This window comes from Typha latifolia, chromosome 7 (genome assembly GCF_019914945.1).
Source record: "Typha latifolia isolate L0001 chromosome 7, TyphaL0001v2, whole genome shotgun sequence".
In the NCBI taxonomy this organism is placed as follows: Eukaryota; Viridiplantae; Streptophyta; class Magnoliopsida; order Poales; family Typhaceae; genus Typha; species Typha latifolia.
This window is the reverse complement of record NC_133092.1, coordinates 13,419,169-13,438,309: the sequence shown is the minus strand read 5'-3', so window position 1 is coordinate 13,438,309 and position 19,141 is coordinate 13,419,169. Positions and strand designations below refer to the sequence as shown.

General features: G+C 36.6%; 2 protein-coding genes and 1 long non-coding RNA gene across 4 annotated transcripts; all 3 read left to right on the top strand.

Moving 5' to 3' along the window:
* The first annotated feature begins 817 nt into the window (after window positions 1-817).
* Window positions 818-2,466, top strand: LOC140791904 (paired amphipathic helix protein Sin3-like 1). Of its 2 annotated transcripts, XM_073142629.1 has the most exons (6): window positions 820-948; window positions 1,160-1,325; window positions 1,423-1,591; window positions 1,661-1,978; window positions 2,064-2,162; window positions 2,252-2,466. In XM_073142629.1, the coding sequence occupies exons 2-6, from the start codon at window positions 1,177-1,179 to the stop codon at window positions 2,324-2,326; spliced, it is 810 nt and encodes a 269-aa protein (XP_072998730.1). In that variant the 5' UTR covers window positions 820-948; window positions 1,160-1,176; the 3' UTR covers window positions 2,327-2,466. The 2 variants fall into 2 exon arrangements, with proteins under 2 accessions (XP_072998729.1, XP_072998730.1); XM_073142628.1 differs by having other exon boundaries at window positions 818-1,325.
* A 420-nt stretch (window positions 2,467-2,886) lies between these two features.
* On the top strand, window positions 2,887-4,337 carry LOC140791906 (uncharacterized). The gene is made up of 3 exons (XR_012109650.1): window positions 2,887-3,489; window positions 3,577-3,749; window positions 3,828-4,337. It is a non-coding gene; the product is annotated as an uncharacterized lncRNA (long non-coding RNA).
* A 2,972-nt stretch (window positions 4,338-7,309) lies between these two features.
* On the top strand, window positions 7,310-19,049 carry LOC140791903 (paired amphipathic helix protein Sin3-like 4). Its single transcript, XM_073142627.1, has 23 exons — window positions 7,310-7,722; window positions 8,159-8,323; window positions 8,415-8,583; window positions 8,669-8,767; window positions 8,846-9,016; window positions 9,356-9,677; window positions 10,703-10,836; window positions 11,844-11,919; window positions 12,042-12,071; window positions 12,221-12,489; window positions 12,578-12,732; window positions 13,375-13,502; window positions 13,633-13,887; window positions 14,055-14,735; window positions 14,885-14,970; window positions 16,182-16,847; window positions 16,931-17,031; window positions 17,115-17,253; window positions 17,353-17,505; window positions 17,789-17,952; window positions 18,020-18,131; window positions 18,226-18,407; window positions 18,711-19,049. Exons 1-22 carry the CDS (start codon window positions 7,646-7,648, stop codon window positions 18,382-18,384), a joined length of 4,311 nt encoding a protein of 1,436 aa, XP_072998728.1. The 5' UTR covers window positions 7,310-7,645; the 3' UTR covers window positions 18,385-18,407; window positions 18,711-19,049.
* Window positions 19,050-19,141: the final 92 nt, after the last annotated feature.

The following is a 19,141-nucleotide window of genomic DNA, read 5'->3' as shown; positions in this document are numbered from 1 at the left end:
ATTTCAACAATAGATGACAATATTTTGAGTTCCATTCATGCTCCTTATCCTCAACTTCGAAAGGTAGTGGACATTGGAAGGTAGTTGGATATTGAGATTTGAATCTGGAAAAAACTTTTCATTCTGAAGTTTTCTTTTTTTTATTTGATCAAATGTTTAAGAGAAGATTGAAAAAGTTGACCTAGTAACACACCCTCTATTTTGTCCTAATTGATTCATAAATTCTCATTACTAGAACATTTATTAATGGTGAAACTTGTAGGTCCAGAAAAAGTGTTCAAATTACCAAAGCAATTCTAAGATGATCATGAGGTGATTTGGAATAAGAGTAATTTGTTAACAACTTAGATGGAAAATATTAAATGATAATTTTATACTCAACTTTTTTGCCTCTGACCCAAGAAGTGTCAGAAATTAGTCATTCACAATTAATGGAATAGTCATTTGAGAGGTTTTATATAATTGAGGGAGTTTATGTGAAGATAGATAATAGCTCAGGTGGTTTAGGTGTAATTATCGCACTAACAATTGAGCACAATCCTAAACCTCTCTAGTAATTATCACATGCTTATACCCAAATCATGCCACTAAACAAATAATTAGCTTCATAATTAAAGTCGCTAAGGTGTTCTCTGTGATTTATCAAAAAGGTGGGATCGAATTGAAAATTATGACAGAAAAATGATATTAACACATAATGGAGGGTGTGAAATGAGAAAATCTCTTTTCAATTATAAGCCTTCCATCTTCCCTCGCTCTCATTTCTCTCGTCTGTCCCTCTGTTCTCTCTCTCTCTCTCTCTCTCTCTCTCTCTCTCTCTCTCTCTCTCTCTCTCTCTCTCTCTCTCTCTCTCTCTCTCTCTCTCGTCTTCCATCGTCGTGTTCGATTGCCGAGGAAGCGATCTAGTCCTCAGTTTGCTCGAATTCGAGATTCTTCGAATCGGAGGAGGTTGTGCCCATTGGCTCCCAGGCCAGTTCTTTGCTTTCTTTTCTTGTTTGTTTGTGTTGGGTTTGTTCATATGTCGAGAAATTTTCTGCACATTTCTTCGATTTTATTGGAGGATTGAGGGAAATAGAAGTCGGTTTGGCGAAAGATTCAATCTTGCGATGCTCATGAGGGAAATACGTGATCTTTTTTTTTTCTGGTGGCTTTTGCGAAGGTCCGAGCAAACCTCCAATGGCGCCGCGGCTGCGATCGGCCTCGAAGAAGAGGCCGACAAAGGACGATGCCCTAGCTTTTCTGAAGACTGTGAAGGAAGCATTTAAAGACGAAAAAGAAAAATTCGTCAAATTCATGGAAATCTTGAAGAACTCCTGGAAGCTGAGGTCTCTGGCCCTGGTACTGTTATTCTGGTTAGATCCTTGAGGTTTCCGGATCGATAGCTACTTGGTAACACGCTTTATTGCGGTATCTCGGTTACAGGATCGGGTTCAGTGAGGTCGTCGAGAGAGTGAAGGAAATACTTCGAGGCCACGACTATCTGATCCTCGAATTTAACATCTTTCTGCCCAAAGAGTATCAGATTAGAAACGCAAAGGAACAGGAAGCTGCTGATCGTGAGGAAGCCAGGAAATTTGGGGGAATCATGAAGGTATTGGCATTTAAAGGTTTCCAGCATGGTAACAACTTCGTCTATATTTTCTTGTTTGTGTTTGTGAAGGCCATGGCTGCCTCCCGTGAAGCTCAGTCGTCGGCCGGCGGCGGTGCTTCGAAGAAGGTGACGCTGCGCGACGCCACAGCATTTCTGACGGCTGTGCGGAAGGCATTTGCAGATGAAAAAGAGAAATACTATGAATTCCTCGAAATCATGATGGATTTCAAGAACAAGAGGATCAGCAACTACGTGGTTCACGTGAGGGTGAAACGACTATTTACAGGCCTTGATGATCTGATCCACGGTTTCAACAACTTTTTGCCGGAAACGACCATTACGGTGTCAGATCAACTCATGGCTTTGAGATTAGTCGTAAAGATAAAGGTACTGCCATTTGATCATTCTTGTTAATAAGATAAATTATGAGCAACCTTTCTTTCTCTCCCCCCACCCCACCCCACCCCCACAGGATCGTTTCCGGCATGATGAGGATGTCTACATATCGTTCTGCGATGTTCTTAGCATGCATAGAAGAGGGGAAAAGAACGTCGATGAAACTTTCAACATGGTATTCTTGGCTTTCAGCTACTACTAGTTCAGGACTTGAAAGATATTTTTCGTCGTCGAAAAATCTGAATCCTCTTTGTGTGTTTGTAGATTTCAGAACTCCTTCAAGATCATCAGGACTTGATCGAGGAATTCAAATGCTTTCTGCCCTCAAGGTTTAGATAAAAATTTTTAGTGAGTTTCAGTTCTCTGTTTTCAATTTTCAACACCAATGAACTTATCAAAGAAAGAAGCTCTGGTGCCTATTTTTGATTGGAATCCTTTCAGTTGTAAAATTTCATACTTTCTTCTGTCAATTTGTACTATAAGCTTGCTTGCTGTTTAACTTCTTTTTAAAACTTACATCTTTATGTGTAAAGCCTTCTAATAAATGTTTGAGCAAGTTATTGGTGATTTTAAAGGTTAAACTTGTAGTAGGCCCAAAAGAATTGTTAATTGAATGAGTTGTGCATCACTTTTAGTAGGCCCTAATTGATTCAGAATGTTTCATTGTGGTCCAAAATAAGAAGTTCAAATTATGAAAATAAAATTTTAAAATGATCATAAGGAGTTAGACAATCAATATAACAACTAAGAATTATCCTAACCTTCTCTAGAATCACAAGCTTACACCCAAATTACGCCACTAAAGATGTTTTCTGTTATTTAATAGAAGATACGGGACCGAATTGAAAAAAAAAAAAGGGAAAGCAAAAGGATATAAACACACAATCCCGGGTGCAAAATGAGAAAATCTCTTTCCAATTAGAAGTTTAGAACTCTCCCAGGCTCTCGTCGTTCTCTCTCTCTCTCTCTCTCGCTCACCGTTGTGTTCGGTTGCTGAGAAAGCGATCCTGTCCTCAGCTACTTAAATTAGGGAGGAAGAGGATTTCGGTTCTCCGAATCGGTGGTGGTCTTGCTTTCGTTCCTTGTTTCTTTCGTTTTGGCCTGTTGATGTTTTTCTTGCTCTATTTGACGCCGAAGATTGGGATGGAACTTATGGAAAACGTAAAATTTTCTGGCACATTTCTTCGGCTTTACTAGAGGATTGAGGGAGATAGACGTGGAATTTGCGAAAGATTTAACCTTGCAATGCTCATGAGGGAAACAATTTGATCTTTTTATCTGGTGATAGAGAACTTGGTTAATTTTCTAAGTGGTTCTTATAGTTTTCCATTTGCGGGATTAACGTTTGGAAGACCAAAGGCTCTTTTCTGGATTAATTTCTCCTCTCGTCTGGATAATATATCATGTTGGTCTCGAGCTTCTGTGGTAATTAATTTCTGGTTGTTTTTGTGAAGGTACCGGAACCTCCAACGGCGCTGCCATTGCCGGCCGTAGGCATTGGAGTTCGTGTCCCTGTTACTGTTATTCTTATAGACCCTTTGGACTGATGGTTCTTACTAATATCCTTTGTTGTGATATATTGGTAACAGGGTAAAAGTCATTGAGGTCCTCTTGAGGATGAAGGAACTATTTAGAGATCATTGCAATCTGATTACTGGTTTTATGCTCCATTGGTTATGACATCTTTTCGCCGAAAGAGTACAAGGCTAAATACACTGATGAAATGATTGAGGAGGCCAAGAATTTCGTGAAATTGATGAGGGTATTGGCATTTGATCATTCTTGCTTTTGTTCCCTTAGGTTTAAAGGTTTATTATTAAGAATTCTCCTTTTTGTACAGGATCATTTCTCATGTGAGGAAAATATCTCCAGGACATTTGACAAAATTCTTTCGTGTCTGTGAGAAGAGAAAAGACTATCCTCGACATTTCTGACATGATATTTTTGGGAAGTCTATCCTAGAATCCATATTTTTCATTGGAAAGTCTGAATTCTCTGATTTTGTAGATTGCAGCACTCTTGAAATTTCAGGATCATGATTACTTGTTTGCGGGATTGATCCACCTTTTCTCAAAGTGAATATAAAGTTTTGATCTGAAACATATGGCAGATCTATGTAACAGGACCGATTGTGGTCTCATTTTTCAACACCAGCTTCCTGACTTTCTGGTAAGGAAGAAGTAAATGAGGAGAACAGGAAAGAAAAGTGAGAAAAGAATTAAGTGAGAAGCAAGAGAACCAAAGAAACACTTTTCAATTAATCCATTTGTGTCTCGCAATAAATGTATCATGTTAGGATCCTTTGTGTATCGTCTTTAATAAATATAAAAAAAGAGATTTTTGGTGCCTATTTTTCATTGCGAGAAGTTCTATGCTGATAAAATGTTTTGTTCACAACAATCAGTTTTAAAATTCCATCCTTCTTTTAATTTACAATATTAACTAGTTCACTGTTAACTTGGACACTTTCATCCTTCTTGATCCTTTCTAAATGCTTGAGAAAGTTTTTGTTTTACAAAGTTCATCACCACAAGTACCATCACTACAGTGCAAGTTTATGCTGTAAGAGTATCAAATATCACTTCAATTATCAGAAGCTAACATCACGATAATGCTTAAATTCTGAAATCAAGGATCTTGTTCAGTACCAATAGACATGATGGTAGTACTCCACATTTAATTGATGATTCAATTGCATGGCCACTTTATTTCTTTGATTCAATCTTAGCACCCATACTATTCAAAGTGCTCCAAGAATTATGAGCATTACCAAGTATGAATTCTCATCCTTTTTCAAAAATCTCATGCTTACTTCTGATTGTTTTTTTCTCTGTTCTTTCTTATGTAGTTAACATTGCTCTTTCAGAATCATGACAATTAGCGCAGAAGCCACGAAGTAGGGTCTTCTCGACATACTTTTGCTGCTTGAATAAACTTACTTGTCGTAAGTTGTAACCTGTTAGTTCTGCTTATATTAAAGTACCTAGATTTCCCTTTTTGATATGAATGTGCCCAAGTTTAACCTTATTGGAAAGCTTTTGTTGGTATTGATTTTCTTCAGATGCTGTTACACTGGTAAGTGTGGATTTGCTAATCCTCAAGGAGATTTTGGTAAACAGATGGATAATAATCAACATCTGGTTATGGAACCTTGCAAATTGTAGCTCATCTGTGTCAAATGCAAAAGAAGATTCATGTGTAAGCTTACAAACAAATGTTACCTTTCAGCTTGATAGATTGTTATGCAATCTTCTTACATATGGTGAGAAAAGATTACAAGGAATTCAGTTCTGCTGCATTGGTCTGTTAGATAACTGCAAAAATATTTCGAGTTTCACTAAATGAGGTTTATCCTTTGAGTAAAGGAAAATGAAGTCAGAAACAACTTTGCTTACTAAAGATTGTGCTACTTGAACCAAAAAAAGGGAAGAAGAGAACAGTGACATGGTTGACAAAGTCAAACTTAAGGTTAGGATTAAATAAGAGGAATAAGTCATCCTAGGCTTATTTCAAGAAATAACATATCTTTGGGATTGCTAATCTCATATTATAATTTTAATCTACTGTTTGATTGATATAAGACTATATATAAAATAACTAAATAAAATTACATTATTATCCTTAATAAAAAATTGCAACATTAATTACTATGTAAACTATTATTGATGATCTCAAACTTAAATTATATTATTGAATATAGTTAAATTATATTAATTAATTATAAAAATTAATCACGTTCAATTCAAAATAATCAGAATTAAAAATCAAAAGTAATACAAAATAATAGAATAAGTTATAGAAAACTTTTAATAATAAAAATTTAATTTATTTAATATAGCAATACTTTAAATAAATATAAAATACTAATTAAAAAAATTGAGTAATTAAGATTGTTCATTTTGTTATTTACATATCTAAATTTATTATTTCTTACATAAGGTATTTAGTTCATATTTCTAATCTCACCAAACATAAAATTATGTGAGACCATCAGATAACCAATCCAACACCCTTACTTGTTTAGGAAGTAAATATTAAAAAGACTTTGTACTAGGATAAATCACTGGACATCCCAATGCATTTAACTCATATAATACACTAACTTGCAGTCATTTAATGTATAATATAATTACCCTCATTTATAAGTGAATCATTTAATCATTGCAAAGAGATTTATAATTACCCCAATATACAATATACTTTTGGTCAAATTATAAACATTCCAATCATCTAAAATCGATATAGACAGACAAAAATATACTAAGAACATATATCTTGATATATTTGTCATATCTTTAAAATTTAAAATTTGAGCGGTATAATTTTAAATATATTGAAAAGTTTAGTCGATTGTTTACAATTGTCTTTAATGGGTATGTTTAAATTCGATTTCTAATTTAGTGAAAATAAGTATGTGACACCCCTATCACTTCCCTCTAACCCCTATCACTTCCTGTGCTCTAAGTTGATAGAATTGCTTCCCCACCCCTCCCCTCCCCCTTCTACCCCCAATTTCCTATCCCCTATCCCCTTTCTTAAGCATTACACAGAGTGTTTTGGCTTCTCTTTTACTGATTGAACCCTAGTCGGCGAGCTTTGAGGTCTGTGAATTTCAAGGATTGAAACCTCATTATGTTGTCCCTCTCTTTTTTTATCTCTCGTTTTTTTTTTGCGCTAGTGTAGGAGGTGAACCCCTGTTGCATCAAGCCCGAGTCTAAGGGCTCGGGTGATCTAGGCCAAACTAATTACTCTAGGTTGGTCCGATTAGGTAAAAACTAGGGGTGAAGTTAACCAGTAAATAACATAAAATGAAACTAGGGGTGAAGTGAATTTATTCCTAATCATAGGGTGTATACCCACATATATATTTCATAAATATAATTTCTCCTATAATTTTATAAGATAAAAATTTTAGCGCCACCACACTATTATTAATAATAGGGGTAGTTTAGTTATTTATACAATTTAATGTGTAGGTTAAGAGGCTAATTAACTAAATTTGAAATAGAAGAGCGCAACTAAAAAAAATTAAGAATCCTTAACCCTAATATAACCATGAAAAGCATTAGAGAGAGGTCTAGTCTAGTGTAATTACGGACAAAGCAAGCAAAGCTTCCAAATATTAAACAAAATCTGCACCGTTTAAATCAAATCGAACGATGGTTTGTAGGTATGATCATCATATGTCCTCCCATTGACCGATCGGACGGCGGAGATTAGCGTACTCAGCAGCCGAGGCGGTTTTTATCAACTCCTCCGGTATTAGTAAGCGAACACTCACCCGTCCTCCTCTTCTTCCAATTCTTCTATCATCTCTTTCTCTCTCTTTTTAATTAAAAAGCCTTTCCTCTCTCCCTCGCTCCCTCTTCTCTCTTTCTCCATAGCCGAAGGGGAGGCGATTCCCTTCTCTCTCTTTCCTTCTTCTATCGTCATCCTCTCTCTCTCGCTCTCTCTTGTCTCTCTCTCTCTCTAGCTTCTCGTTGTGGTGTTTGCTTGTTGTGGAAGCGATCTTGTTCTCGATCCGGCCGAATTCGGGGTTCCTAGATCCGCGTAGTAGCCGTTGCGTCTGAATCGGAGGAGGAAAAGAGGAGGAGATCGAGAGGAAGAAACGGGTGATGGTTTGGCAGCCTTGGGTTCTCCGATTGTTCTGATGGGTCGATGAGAAGGGAAAGGGAGGAGGAGGAGGCGTTCATGGGTTCTCAATTAAAGAGGCCTAATCTGTCTCGAGCGGATCCGTGAGTTCTTTGCTTTCTTGTTACCGTTTGTTTGGCTCATGTTCGTTTCTGTGTTTGTGACGTTATTCGACGGTGAAGGCAGCGACGGAGTTCGGGAGAACGCAAAATTTTTCGGCGTATTTGTTTGGTTTTATTGGAATATTAGGCTTTTTGGTCGTCTTTAGAAGTGGTTTGGTGAAAGATGTAATTTTGCAGCGCACATACGGTTTCTGGTCTCTAATTTGTGATCGGTTTCGCTGATCATAGAGAAAAAGGTTTATTTTTTTTAATTGTTCATTTAGAAATGGAACTTTGCGAGGATTACCGGTTTTTTCCGCAGAATTTTTGGTTTGGAAGAAAGATTATATTTTGAATCGATTTGGTGTTGTTCTGTGGAGATTATATTACATGCTCTCGATCTGATGTGATTTAGTGGATTTCTGGTTGTTTTGTGAAGGTCCGGGCAACCCCACATGGCTCTTTCTCCGGCTACCGCTAGTGCTCCGAAGCTGACGACTAACGATGCCCTAGCTTATTTGAAGGCCGTGAAGGATATATTTCAGGACAAAAGGGAAAAATATGATGAATTTCTTGAAGTCATGAAGGACTTCAAGAGCCAGAGGTTGTTGTAGTATACTGTTTTCTTGTTGATTCTTAGTTTTTTGGATTGGTGGTCATTGTTAGTATTATTTTTTGTGGTATGCCTTTGATAGGATCGACACAAACGGGGTTATCATGAGGGTAAAGGAACTATTTAAAGGGCATCGGGATCTGATCCTCGGTTTTAACACCTTCTTGCCAAAGGGATATGAGATTAAACTTCCAGAGGAGAAGAAGCCAGTTGAATTTGAGGAGGCCATTAATTTTGTAAACAAGATAAAGGTAAAGACATAATCCATAAAAAAAGGTGTTTGTCATTTTCTAATTTATGGATGAGTTTACTAATAGGATTCTTTTGTCCCAACAGAATCGTTTTCAGAATGATGAGTATGTGTACAAGTCATTCTTAGATATTCTTAACATGTATAGGAAGGAGAATAAGTCCATCCAGGATGTTTATCAGGAGGTATTTTTGGCTTTCAGCTATTATTTTATAGAGTTCAATTCGCATCTTTTGGAAAATGTTAATGCTTTCCTTTTGTAGGTTGCAACACTCTTTCAGAATCATCATGATTTGCTTGAGGAATTCACACACTTTCTGCCTGATGCCTCGGCAACAACAGCTCCACAACACCCTTCGTCTGGTAGAGGTCTTCTGCGTCGGGATGAGAGGAGCTCTGTGATGACTGGCATGAGGCATAATTATGGTGATAAGGTATACCTGGAACATTCTGTGGATTTATGGCTATAATTGTTATGTAAGTTCATTTGAGAACGGTTATTCATATTAAAAGCTAGTAAACGAACTGTATATCTATGCTCTTCACCTCCCATAGATTGATTTCGTAGACTTAGCATTATCTCTTAATTAAGTGGAGGGAAGATAACATTTTTATGTATCATCCATAAACTCTTCTTGTTGGTGTGTTTCCTTCGTCATTATTATTTATTCTTCATATGCTATAGGAATTTTGATGCATTTAAATGAATCCCTTATCTAGATGTTGTCCTGTGTTCCATGAGGAGACTTATTAATCTGTTATTGCGCTTTTAGAGGGACAGAGCTTATAATCCACATGCTGATCGAGACCTTAGTGTTGATCGCCCTGATCCGGAGCATGATCGGCAGAGAAGACGTGTTGAGAAGGAAAAGGATAAGAAGGAGGACAGGGATAGGAGAGACCGTGAGCGAGATGAGAAGGACTTAGAGCATGACAGCAAAGACTTGGACAGTGCACAGCGGAGACGTAAACCTCCTTCCAGGAGGGTTGAGGATTCTGTTGCTGAACAGATGCACCAAGGTAGGGAAGGTGCCGAAAATTGTGGAATGTATAGCATCTCAGCTTCATCATTTGATGATAAGAACGCCTTGAAGAGTAAGCCCTTTGCTATGTTATCTTGTGATACTTAAATGATGTATCTATTTTAATTTATATTACTTAGCTTTGCTTGCAGTTTGTATGCCTAATAATTCAGCTTTGCAACTATCGACCTGCTTTTCATTGGATTGAGTTCTTCCATTTTCTTCTAAGATTTCTGAATCATTTTCTTGATGCTTTGTTTTCTGTTTTCTTTCTGATAGTTTCTTGGTATTCCAGCTTGTAGCATTGGTAAAAGAATTTTGCAAGGTTCCTGAATTGACATTGATATCACATTTTCAAAGAGAACAGCAGTTCTCAATAACCTTTATCTACTTAACTCTAGGTAGGGTAGCCCTGCATATTTTGATATTCTTGTCTCCTACATGTTCCGGTGAAAAATCACATCTTTTGAATCATTCTCACCTTTGTTTTCGTTGAATAACATGTGATGCTTCTTTAGGTGAAAGTCGTGAAAATTTTACTAGATTTATGTTATTTGCTTAGATGCATGTTATCTTGGTATTATAACCATGACTCTCGGTGTTGTTTCATCCATTAAGTCTGAATGGATTCTGCTTTCTTAGTGCTTTTAGGCACTTTGCTTGAGGTTGTTTTGGAACTGCTGAATAACCAACATAATATTTTCTGGATAAATGCTAGTTGGTAAGGACCTTAGTTCTAGAAGGTAGGGTTGAGACTTCATTTACTTAAGAAACCTTTCATGTATTGTGATTTTGATGTCTAGATAGGCATGCCGTTGTATTTGAGGACATAGTTATGATAGTTTAAACTTTAAAGTAGGACAATATTTGCTGATTAAACATGTTCAGTCATGTAAGAAAGTGAGATCAGGGGCAGTGCAGGCATTTGGAATCATGTATGCTTCTTCCGCTTCTTTTATGGTGTGTAGGTTCAAGTGTGATATGATATTTAAGTTTCAACATGCTTAAATCTCTTTTGGTTCTCGTTTGTTGCCAACATTGTAAGGTGCATCAGATACCTGGTATTGATACTTAGATTTCTTGAATCATTAATGGCAGGTGTATACACTCAAGAGTTTAACTTCTGTGAAAAGGTGAAGGAGAAATTGCATCCTGACACATACCAGGAGTTCTTGAAATGCCTTCACATATACAGTCAGGAAATAATTACAAGAACTGAACTAAAGAATCTGGTAAGTTTCTTACAAGACTTCCCACATTGGAATGATAAACTATTTCAGCTTAACTAAAATATGAAGCTTCATTCCTTCCCTTTATTTTATTCATTTAACTATTTGGAAAAAATCTATATGAACTTTTTTCACAATTTTGGACATTTGATTGTCTTGTACATATATGTGAGGTGGCCGCCGGTGACCATTTCATGCCATAAAAGATATATTAGGCTTGGCTATTTTGTTACCAATGGATAGGTATTGGATTATTGCTTTAAAATGCCAGTCAATAGGTTGAATTCATTTAAGTTAAGCCATTTACGTAATTTTCCCAAGTTGTACATTATGAGTTGACACAATCACACAAGGCAGTGTCTAGAATTTAGGGGATGTGATTGAATTGAAATAAACATTTTGTAGTATCGGTAATGGTGTTCTAGTACATTATTTGTGAATTCATATCTAAGCTAGGTATTTGGAAGCTCCATCAGATGGAGACATAGATTGATCTTATATGTGTTGCATCGAAGTACAAAGGGAATTTCAACATTATGGATAGAGTGAAGAAGAAAAGGAGGAGATTAAGAAGGAAAACACCAAAAAGGAAGCAAAATTCAAGAGAACAAAGGACAAACCAAGTCACCAACACTAATCAGATCCCTTATGACAATCAATTGCCCTGTACTTCATCTCCAAGAAAAGGAAAGATGTAAACTATGGTACTGTTCATATGAAATGAGCTATAGTACCTGACATGATTATTTGCTATCTACTTAATAATTCATATGTTGTTCACATGGTACATCATAGACAGCCTTAACTGGGTTTGACAAGTGCAACAGCTATTAGAGTCGGTGGCATTCTTTAATGTTGAAATATATCTTTGCATGCATTATCAGAACTTATATGCTATTAAAATTGTCTTCACACTATTCAGTTTTTTTTTTTTAAGTTACAAATCTGTCTGGTACTCTATTTATCTTTTTTCATTTTTCTTGAGGTAAGTATTTCAATTTTCTTTTCAGGTAAGCGATATTCTGGAGAAATATCAAGATCTTATGGATGGTTTTAATGAATTTTTAGCCCACTGTGAGAACATAGGTAGGTCAATACATTAGACGCAAATGGTGAAATGGATTTTAAATTATCTTCCTTTGTTGATTCATTATATGTCCTGTAGAAGTTTAATTTTTGGTCGTTTCTAAGTGAATTGTTTTCTGCAGATGGATTCCTTGCAGGAGTATTCAATAAAAGTATGTACTATCTCGTTATTTCTTTTCATTTTCCTTAACTTGCAGTTATATTCAATTATTGTGGAGTTTTTTTTTTAAAAATTTTGTGCAACCTTAGATAAGTTAGTGTGGATTTCTTCTCATGCTAACCGAACCCTTGTTTAATGAAGGACATATAGCTAGGCCAGTTAAGCTAGAGGATAGAGAGAGAGACAGGGAACATGAAAGGGATGAGAGGGAGAGAGAACATGAAAGAGAGAGAGATAAAGAACGGGAAAGAGTCGATAAAGGTGCTCCATTCAATTCAAAGGAGGGGACCTCTCACAAAGCTCCTCTGTTATCCAGAAATGAAAAATATAATTTATGCAAGCCAATTTCAGAGCTTGATCTCTCAAACTGTCAGCGTTGTACACCTAGTTACCGTCTTTTACCAAAAACTGTAAGTTCGATTCAATCTCTTTCATTATATACTAGGAAAAGTTATCATTTTAATTTCTCATGCTTATCTTTGTTCTATCGGCTGTTAGTATCCAATGCCTCCTGCAAGCCATAGGACTGAACTGGGAGTGTCTGTACTGAATGATGTCTGGGTATCCGTGACATCTGGAAGCGAAGATTATTCTTTCAAACACATGCGGAAAAACCAATATGAAGAAAGCTTATTTAGATGTGAAGATGACAGGTGCTGATTCACTCCATTCAATTGTATTGAATAGGATTTTTATAATTCATCTGCCATTAACATGTAGCTCTGTTAGAAGTCCTCTTGCTTGAATGTGCTTTGATCAGGAATTTAGCATCAATTCTGCAGAGGGTTGATGTTAGGTTGACCACAAATGGAAAAAACTCTGTATCTTTAGTTGTACTTTAGCTGTCCCATGTTGGAAGGGACTTTGATGCTGACTGCCTTATAAAACAGAGGGCTGAGAAATCTTAAACAAATTCTCAAATTACTAGTTGTTACCTTATCTGTGAAGGAATTACTTTGTTTCGTGGGGAATCTCACCTTTTTATGTCTTTTCTTTTTTACAATATTAACATTACTTAGTTTATCCTAATCTGTTTGTATCTCTGTTACATTAGCAATTAGCAGGCTCCAGGATTGAAATAGAACCAGTTAGTTTTTATATGGATATACGAAGATACGGCTTTCTTATATAGTCATTGGTTTGAGAGTTGAGACCCTAGTAGTTTTGTAATATGGTACTTGCTAGACCAATGTCGGAAAACAATGACATGAAGAGCAGTTTCGTAATATGCCATGAGTATAGCTGCTTTTCTATACCTTCTGCAATTGCGACTAATAATATTGAGGTGTTTTTAGGTTTGAGCTGGATATGTTATTGGAATCTGTAAATGTGACTACAAAACGTGTGGAGGAATTGATAGAAAAGATGCAGGACAACTCAGTTAAACCAGAAAGTCCAATTCGAGTTGAAGATCACTTCACTTGTAAGTATGCATCAATAAATAGTTAATCGTGGATAGAAAGATTCCACAAGCTTCTTTGGTGGTTTGGCCTATCATTTGTAGCTTGAATAACGATATGTTGATATAACTCTGTTTCCTATTTGTTTGGTAGCCTTGAATTTGAGGTGCATTGAACGACTATACGGTGACCATGGCCTGGATGTTATGGATGTCCTCCGCAAGAATGCTAGTCTTGCATTGCCTGTCATATTGACTAGGCTGAAGCAAAAGCAGGAGGAATGGTCACGGTGCCGTTCAGATTTTAACAAAGTTTGGGCTGAAATATACGCCAAGAATTATCACAAATCACTTGATCATCGTAGTTTCTATTTCAAGCAACAAGATACAAAGAGCCTGAGTACAAAAGGTACATGTATATTTTTTTTTAAAGATATTTTAGAAGTATGCATCTTAGAGAAATACATTTAGAGTTGTATGACAATATATAGGTACTATGATTTTTCATACGATTATACTTTTTCTGCAGTTTTAGTATTGCAATTTTCAATAGTATTTTATACACCTTTTGTACAGCTTTGTTGGCTGAGATCAAAGAAATTAATGAGAAGAAGCGGAAAGAGGATGATGTGCTTCTTGCAATTGCTGCTGGAAATCGGCGGCCTATAGTACCAAACATGGAATTTGACTTTGTAGATCCTGAAATTCATGAAGACTTGTATCAAATCATTAAATACTCATGTGGAGAAGTTTGTACTTCTTCAGACCAGTTGGATAAAGTCATGAGGGTGTGGACAACATTTTTGGAGCCAATGTTGGGTGTGCACCCTCGACCTCATGGTGTAGAAGATACAGAAGATGTGGTGAAACCTAAAAGTCGTGCTGCAAAAGTTGGTGTAGCAAGTGTAGGGGAAAACAATGGAAGCCCAGGTGCTGATGGTGCTGTTACAACTAAGCAAAGTAATGGTGATGAAAACATTCCACCAGAACAAGCACTACCATCAAGGGGTAGGTTGGTAAATGGTGAAACAATGGTTGCTGAGAATGGTTTCCATGATGCTGATAGAGCTGCCCGTAGAAGTGATACTCTTGGCAACTCTGCACTTCAAGCAAGAGTGCAGGCTACCGCTCCTGCAACTGAGGAAATGTCTGGAATAGTTGCACAATCTACTTCTACTCAACAATTAACTGATAATGTCTCTCCTGCTGGTAGAGCTGAGCAAAGCCATAATAGAAATAATCTGGAAATAACATCAGGTTGGGGAAAGTTATCCTTTCCTTTGTTAAGCTAAAGTTAATTTTTACGGCTGTATCAAATTTATTTTCCTCTCTCTTTGTTGTTAGTTACTTTTTGTGATTCTCCTTGCAAGTTCTTAGTGCTGACTGTTGTTTATGCTTTCTGTAAGGTTTTGGGGCTCCACCTAAAAATGGTCATGCTGGAGGTGAGACGGCTGAACCTAGAGTGGCTAATGAATGTTTACCTTCTGTAGAGGTAAGAACATGTTTTAGGTGATTGCTCTTTCATGTTTGCTAGGCATTTCTTTTGACTCTAGAGTAGTATTTGCTTATTTTTGTAGTTCCCAGGTTTTCTTGGGTCTACAGTTGAAGATTTTTCTCCTTCCTCATTGAGCTTGATAGTTGACCTTTTTCCTTCAACTGCCCTGTCCTGTCCGGCAAATTTCATGATCTATATTGTGATTTTTTTCACCGATATAGTAGAACTAGTCTTAGGGGAATTTTTTTTTTAAATATGGCAACCTGATCTTTTATTTTTCTTCTCTTCCATTCATCCAAAAACTGTGCGTTGATGATTTTTCTGAGGTTGATGGAAGCATTTTTACAAGTTGATGGGTATGAATGTAGAACCTATTACAATAGATGCATCTGAATGTAATATAAAAGATGTACAGATACTGATGTTATTTACATGATTTGAAGTAAGATTTTTTTTGGTGGGGAGTCTGATTGGTTCAACTGAGTGAAACTTTCAGCTGAGAATATTTTGATACTATGACAAAGTTTGCTCCTATTAATTGACAAATTATTATAACAGTTAAATAGTGTAAATCATAAGTTCATAAGAAATTTGTATAATGCAATTTTATGACTGACAATTGGTTCTTGAATAACTTAAATGTAAAAAAAATAATCTCAAGTGGTTAGGTTTTCATTTAGACGATTAAATTATTATGACATACAGGCTCAAAAGAGAGTAGTGCAGCCTCAATGGCTACTACTGGTGCTTGACAGAAGTAACAGAAGTTGAAGATGTGGATGGATATATTAATGTTCCTTTATGATAACATTTTTGGTTCTTTCCGTATTGCTGCATTGCTACAAGTAATGAAGTAACATAATTACCTATGACTGATTTGTGAATTATGGTGCCTCTTCTGAATCATTCTAAATCCCTGACTTGTTGGTTGTCTGCAATGACTGAAGTAATTACAACTGTTCTTATGATAGACAGGCATTCACATACTTGTCAAGGCTGTTTTGACTTCATAAAATTTCTGATTTTCTCCAGTCCAGATATTTTGTTGAAAAGCTTCCTTATTTATGAATATTAATTTGTGTCAGTGAACATATTTAAGTATTTACATATGATAAATTTCCTTATATTCAAAGTCAATGCATATACTTGATGTTGATTTTCTTATGAATTTGCTGCCATGTCATTCCTGATATGCTCATTCTTAATAGGGAGGGAACAATGCAAGGTCAACCTTATCTGCAAATGGTGGTTGCAATAATGAAAGCAACAAGGTTCAGCGGTTGAATGAAGGTTCCACGTCCCACAACAATTCAAAGGTTGAAAGGGAAGAGGGTGAATTATCACCTAATGGAGACTTTGAAGAGGATAATTTTGTGACTTTTGAAGATGGTAGCATTGAGGTGGCACCTAAACCAAAAGACAGTTCCACTGGCAGACAGTTTCTCCCTAGACCTGGGGAAGCAGAGGCCTGCTGTGGTGAAGCAGCTGGAGAGAATGATGCAGATGCAGATGATGAAGGAGAGGAAAGTGCTCAAAGGTCTACTGAGGACAGTGAAAATGCATCTGAGGCTGGTGAGGATGTTTCAGCCAGTGAGTCGGGTGATGGGGAGGAATGTTCTCGCGAAGATCATGAGGAAGAGGAAGATCATGACGATCAGGATGCCAAGGCTGAAAGTGAGGGTGAGGCTGAAGGAATGGCTGATGCACATGATGCTGATGGAGAAATAACATCATTGCCATTTTCAGAACGGTTTCTGCATACAGTCAAACCTCTTGTGAAGCATGTACCTGCAGCATTACATGAAAAAGAAGATAAATGTTCACGGATTTTTTATGGAAATGATTCCTTCTATGTCTTATTCAGACTGCATCAGGTCAGTATGTTCTTATTTCTTACACAATCATGTAGCCCAGTTTATAAATGCATCAATTTTCATGAATCCACCAACTATTGCAGACATTGTATGAGAGGATACTCTCAGCAAAGACAAATTCATCAGCTGCTGAAAAGAAATGGAGAACTTCCAAAGAGACAAGCCCCTCTCACCTATATGCAAAGTAATATAATCTTGAAAACTTTATTTCTCTTTTTCTAAATGGGCTACAGAGCATAGAAATATGACAAATACTTCTACTTGCAGATTTATGAGTGCATTGTATAACTTACTTGATGGTTCTGCCGACAATACCAAGTTTGAGGATGACTGCCGTGCTAGCATTGGGACTCAGTCGTATTTACTTTTTACGTTAGACAAGTTGATATACAAGGTTGTCAAGCAGGTAGAGTCTTTATCATTAAACTCTCAACCAGGATTCAAAAAAAGTTGCTACTTTTGGTTAAAATTGTTATTGATTTTTCATCTGCACTTCTTTCTCCAGCTTCAAGCAATAGCATCAGATGAGATGGATAATAAGCTTCTACAGCTCTATTTATATGAAAAGTCAAGGCGACCTGGCAGATTGGTTGACCTAGTTTATCATGAAAATGCCCGTGTCCTTCTCCATGATGAGAACATATATCGATTTGAATGTGTAGGTTCTCATTCATTTTCATGCTTCTAGTTTCAGTGAACACCAAATTTTATGAGCTGCAGCTTTTAGCACTAAGACCTGGTTGTTGGCTTGCCCATTCTACAATCATCCAATCTGAATATACTGTTGTCTGGCAGTTCGAAAGGAACAGTTCATATAAAGTAAAAAGTGATTGATAACAGAGGGCTGCAAGTTAAATCTGTTGAATAAAAGAAAATACTAAAAAATGATGAAAAATATAAACTGTTGATTTTCTGAAATTTCTTAATTATGTTTTTTGCAGCGGTCAAATCCAACTAGGTTATCTATCCAGCTCATGGAATATGGACATGAAAAGCCTGAAGTAACTGCAGTGTCAATTGATCCAAATTTTTCATCTTATCTATATAGTGAATTTTTGTCAAGTGCATCAGATAGGAAGGGAATATACAGTGTCTTCCTGGGAAGGTACTTTCAAGTGCTAAATCATCTTATATATGAGGAGTTTTGTGTGTGACTGAAATACTTTTTGCAGGAATAAGCGAAAATATGGGAGTGATGATGAGTACTCTGCCACTTGCAAGTCCATGGACGGGATTCAAGTTGTTAATGGTCTTGAATGCAAGATATCATGCAGTTCCTCGAAGGTATTTGCTGACTGTGTTTACATTTTTTTTTTCTTCTTCCTCTTAGTTATTACTTTTACAAGTTTCTAAAATCTCTTAAATGAATATTTTGTAGGTTTCCTATGTGCTTGATACAGAAGATTTCTTGTTCCGACTGAAGAAGAAAAGGAGATACACTTGTAATGGCATTGCACCTGCACACGACCTTGCATATTCTTTGAAAGTGAAAGATATAAAAGTACAGCGATTTCATCGCTTTCTATCCAGATCCTAGTACCACGAGGCCCCCAAATACTGGTACTTTTCAGTTTAATAAGCATGTAGTTTGTTACTAACTCTTGCACACCCTTTTGATGTCATTGTTCTATTATAAGCAATTATTCATCTGAATTCAATTGGGTTATCTTGGATTTCCTCATGATAGTGGTCATACTGAAGGATTATTAAAAAAATCAATTAGCATGCTAAGAAATAACAATTGATGTATCGCTAGTATGTCAATTTTGTATACAAGTGTTGGGAATTCTTTCAAATTTTATTTTTAACAGCCTGAATGGGACAATCTGACCTTTTCTTTCCTGGTATCTTCTTCCTCCACAGTGTCTATATGTAATCAGGCAGGAGCTGGTGCCACCATCTGTTGCTTAGGTCCTGCTAAGAGAAGTCTTGCCAGAACTCAGCCAGCTTGTACCTCTCCCTGTTGTGCACTCTTGGTAATAAAAGTTGGGAAGATTTCTGGTGAATATATCAAAGCTTGTAACGAGATGATTGCAATGGCTTTTTGTGCCTCAGATGTGTATATATGTAGTACCGACAAATTTGTTGTTTCAATTCAAACACTGCTACTTCTTTCTGCTAGCAGCCAGCTTCTTGTAACTTATCATCAGGGTGTTCATGTCATTTTTCTCCCTTATATATGCAGCCCTCAGTTAAATTCCAGTTTAAAGAATATTATATAGTATCATCTTTTTTTGTCATCAGTTTTCCTTTTTTCCAAGAGTCTTTCTTTCTTGGCTGCAGGCAGTAAACCT